Source organism: Bison bison, unplaced genomic scaffold (genome assembly GCF_000754665.1).
Source record: "Bison bison bison isolate TAMUID 2011002044 unplaced genomic scaffold, Bison_UMD1.0 scf7180017845597, whole genome shotgun sequence".
Classification (NCBI taxonomy): domain Eukaryota; kingdom Metazoa; phylum Chordata; class Mammalia; order Artiodactyla; family Bovidae; genus Bison; species Bison bison.
Window position 1 is genome coordinate 7,000 of NW_011476170.1, and position 2,972 is coordinate 9,971.

Below are 2,972 nucleotides of genomic sequence, written 5' to 3' on the forward strand. Positions count from 1 at the left end.
GCAGAACATTAGAACCATTCTGAGGGCCCCAGCGCACCCGCAGAGGGGGGCTCAGGAGGGGCTGCCCTTGCAGGAGGGGTTGCCGTTTGGACACAGGGGTGCTGCCGGTGTGTGCGGGCACCCAGGGGCGGTGGTCATTTCAGCAACCCAGCGTCGCCAGGTGACCTGGGCGCCTCTGACGGAAGGGGCCTGGACCACTGCGGGACAGGTGGCCCATTCTAGAGTGCCCCTGTGTCAAGAAGCCCACCGGATATTCTGTCTCCTCGACAGGAAGCAAATGCAAAGAAAAATGGCCTTAGGTGTATTCTGGAGGGTTTTTTAGATGTTTTGTTGGTCTGGTGTGTGTGTGTGTTTGTTTTTGGTGTTTCGTGTTTTGTTCTGCTTTGCTGGTTTGTGGGCCATGCTGTGCAGCTTGCTGGACCTCAGTTCCGTGACCAGGGATCGAATTTTCGACCCCTGCGATGGAATCATGGAGTCCTAACCACTCGGCCTCCAGGGCATCCCCGGGCACTTATTTTTCAGAGCAGCAGCTCCCACTTGCCTCCCTGCAGCACACAGCTGCCGTGGTGTGTGTGTCTCACAGCGCAGCGTGTAGAGTGACTGAGCCAGTGTGGGCGGGTTCTCATTAACCAAGTCCACACCACACGCTCAGGTCCACTTTTCGAGCTGTACGTTCTGGGTTGTAACAACTGAATAAGGAACGACCTGAATCCACCATTACGGTGTCAGGAAGAACAGTTCCCTTCAGTCTATGTTTTAAAGTGCAAAACACGCATTTTTATTTTCTGTTCCCACATGGGAAGGAAACAGTCCTGCTCGATGAGCCCAGCAGCCACACTCAGGCCAGAAACTGGAAACCAGGCTCCTGATAGAGCAGGTGGACAATAAGCAGAAAAGCTCCTGCTAAACCTGCCTCATGAGAAGCCCGTGCTTCAGGCCCCACTGCCTCCGCCTCGTAAGACCTGTGCACAAAAGCAAAGCGTCTGGGCCTGTGTTAGTGAGCATGGGGGCCCTTTGCATGGAAACACCTGATCCCTTGGCTTTGGGAGCATGACCTTTAGTGCTCTGGAAACTTTGTAGGTAAACAATCTCTTTTTTGTTAAGAGCTGTACTCCCTCACGCGAAATAAGTAAAGAAGCGATTATCCAGCTCTTTTTAAATGAGGAGTATCTAGGGGCTCAGTGGTAGAGAACCCGCCTGCCAGTGCAGGAGATGTGGGTTCGCTCTCTGGTCCAGAAAGACCCCACACACCTCAGAGCAATTGAGCCCATGATCCACAACTACTGAGCCTGTGTCTAGAGTCCGGGGCCGCAACTGCTGAAGCCCGTGCGCCTAGAGCCTGTGCTCTGCCTCGAGGGGCCACCGCCCTGAGCAGCCCGTGCTCACCCCAGCTAGAGAAAAGCCCACGCAGCAACAAGGATCCAGCAGAGTTTAAGTCAAAAACATAAACCACGATTTGCTTTAAAAATGAGGGATATTTTGGAAGAAAACCAACGTGGCCCCCCAGGCGGGTGGTCCACTGTCTGGGGTACCCATGGGTGGCTCACACCAGCCCACTGGCCCTTCTCCTAGACGCAGCAGGGCTGTCGGAGGACTCGAGGAGGCCCCCTGCCATGTGAAGTCAAAAAGGACTCAACTTCCCCAAAGGTGCACGGACCCCAGTCCTTTTGGAACCTGAGCTTTCACCACAAGTGCTGCCTCTTAGGGTCACAGGTTAGGTATTACTCCAAAATGAAAGTAGTCCTTCATTTATCTGCCTCAAAACCTACTGCCTATAAGAGTTGGCTCGTCGTACGAATGAATGGGGCCAGTGCATTGGGATGTTGTAAACCAGTCTACAGGCTTCCCCATTGGCTTAGCTGGTAAAGAAGCCGCCAACCAATGCAGGGGACACAAAAGACCCGGGTTGGATCTCTGGGTTGGAAAGATCCCCTGGAGGAGGAAATGACAACCCGCTCCAGGATATTCCTGCAAGCAAAATTCCAAGGACAGAAGAGCCTGGCAGGCTACAGTCAATGGGGTCCCAAAGAGCTGGACACAACTGAGCAAGCACATACATGCAAGCAAGCCCACCATGCCCCTTTCCCAGCCTTTAAAACGTGTTTGCTAAATTCATTCACTCATTTTTTCTACCCTGTCCTGTTCTAAAAAGATGTGAGGTGATCCCTTTCCATTTGTGATGTTGGAACTCCGGACACACACGCACACACCCCCCTCCAGAGCCTTTCCTTGCTTCCTCCTTACCGGCATCTCGTGCACAGTGGGGGCTCTGCTACCATAAGCTTGGTTACTGGTCCTGTACACTGAGGGGGGCTCCTTGGTCCTGGCAGATGAAAAGAACACTTTATTTTCCACTCATTTGTTCTAAGTCTGCCCAAGCCACAGCTTTACCGTATTAGGTTGACAGAGCTTTGCAGGCATGCAATGCAGCCGTGAACCTGGGCTCCTTGGGGTGCAGGGTTGGCCTTCCTGGCAGGTTCATTCAGCCTCCCTTGACCCCTCTGCTGACCTCTGCCAAAGCCGTAAAGAACTCCCAGGTGGAAAGTGCTGGCCCTCAGCCCCAGCAAGACCTGGCCCATGCTGTCATTCCTGGGGGGGTGTCCAGACCTGGGGGGCCGGGGGTGTGGTGCCCCTCCACTTCTGAGCCTCCAGGAGAAAATGTTCCTGCTGTCTCCAGCCCTGATATCAGCTGGTGGTACAGCCGTGTAACTGAGGGGCTGTGGGCTCCGACACCCCAGCTCTGCCTCATACTAACTATGGGCAAGAGCATATCTTTCTACCTCCCAGTTTCATTTCCCAGCTGGGAAATGAAGATGCTAACAGAGCCGATCCCGGGGGCTTGTAAAGGGGCTAAGTGGGGGTCAGGAAAGGCACTCAGCCTGTCTTAGAGCCCGCAGGGCGCGCGCCCCTCAGCAGCCCGGTGATGAGCGTATCGCCCGCGCATCTCCAGCAGACCACCCTCTCCTCCTCTC

General features: G+C 54.5%; 2 protein-coding genes across 2 annotated transcripts in view; one reads left to right on the forward strand and one right to left on the reverse strand.

Annotated features, from left to right (window-relative positions):
• LOC104985692 (chromosome unknown open reading frame, human C9orf116) overlaps positions 1-2,579 on the reverse strand; it is a 4,878-nt gene extending 2,299 nt beyond the window's left edge. Inside the window, exons 1-2 of the mRNA XM_010835979.1 lie at positions 2,392-2,579; positions 2,245-2,323 (exon numbers count right to left, since the gene is read on the reverse strand). Coding sequence (XP_010834281.1) covers positions 2,245-2,323; positions 2,392-2,579 — 267 coding nt within the window. The remainder of the gene's footprint in view (positions 1-2,244; positions 2,324-2,391) is intronic.
• A 177-nt stretch (positions 2,580-2,756) lies between these two features.
• MRPS2 (mitochondrial ribosomal protein S2) overlaps positions 2,757-2,972 on the forward strand; it is a gene marked incomplete at its 3' end in the record, with an annotated part of 4,363 nt that continues 4,147 nt past the window's right edge. The window contains exon 1 of the mRNA XM_010835991.1: positions 2,757-2,760. Within this exon, the coding sequence (XP_010834293.1) occupies positions 2,757-2,760 (4 nt within the window). The remainder of the gene's footprint in view (positions 2,761-2,972) is intronic.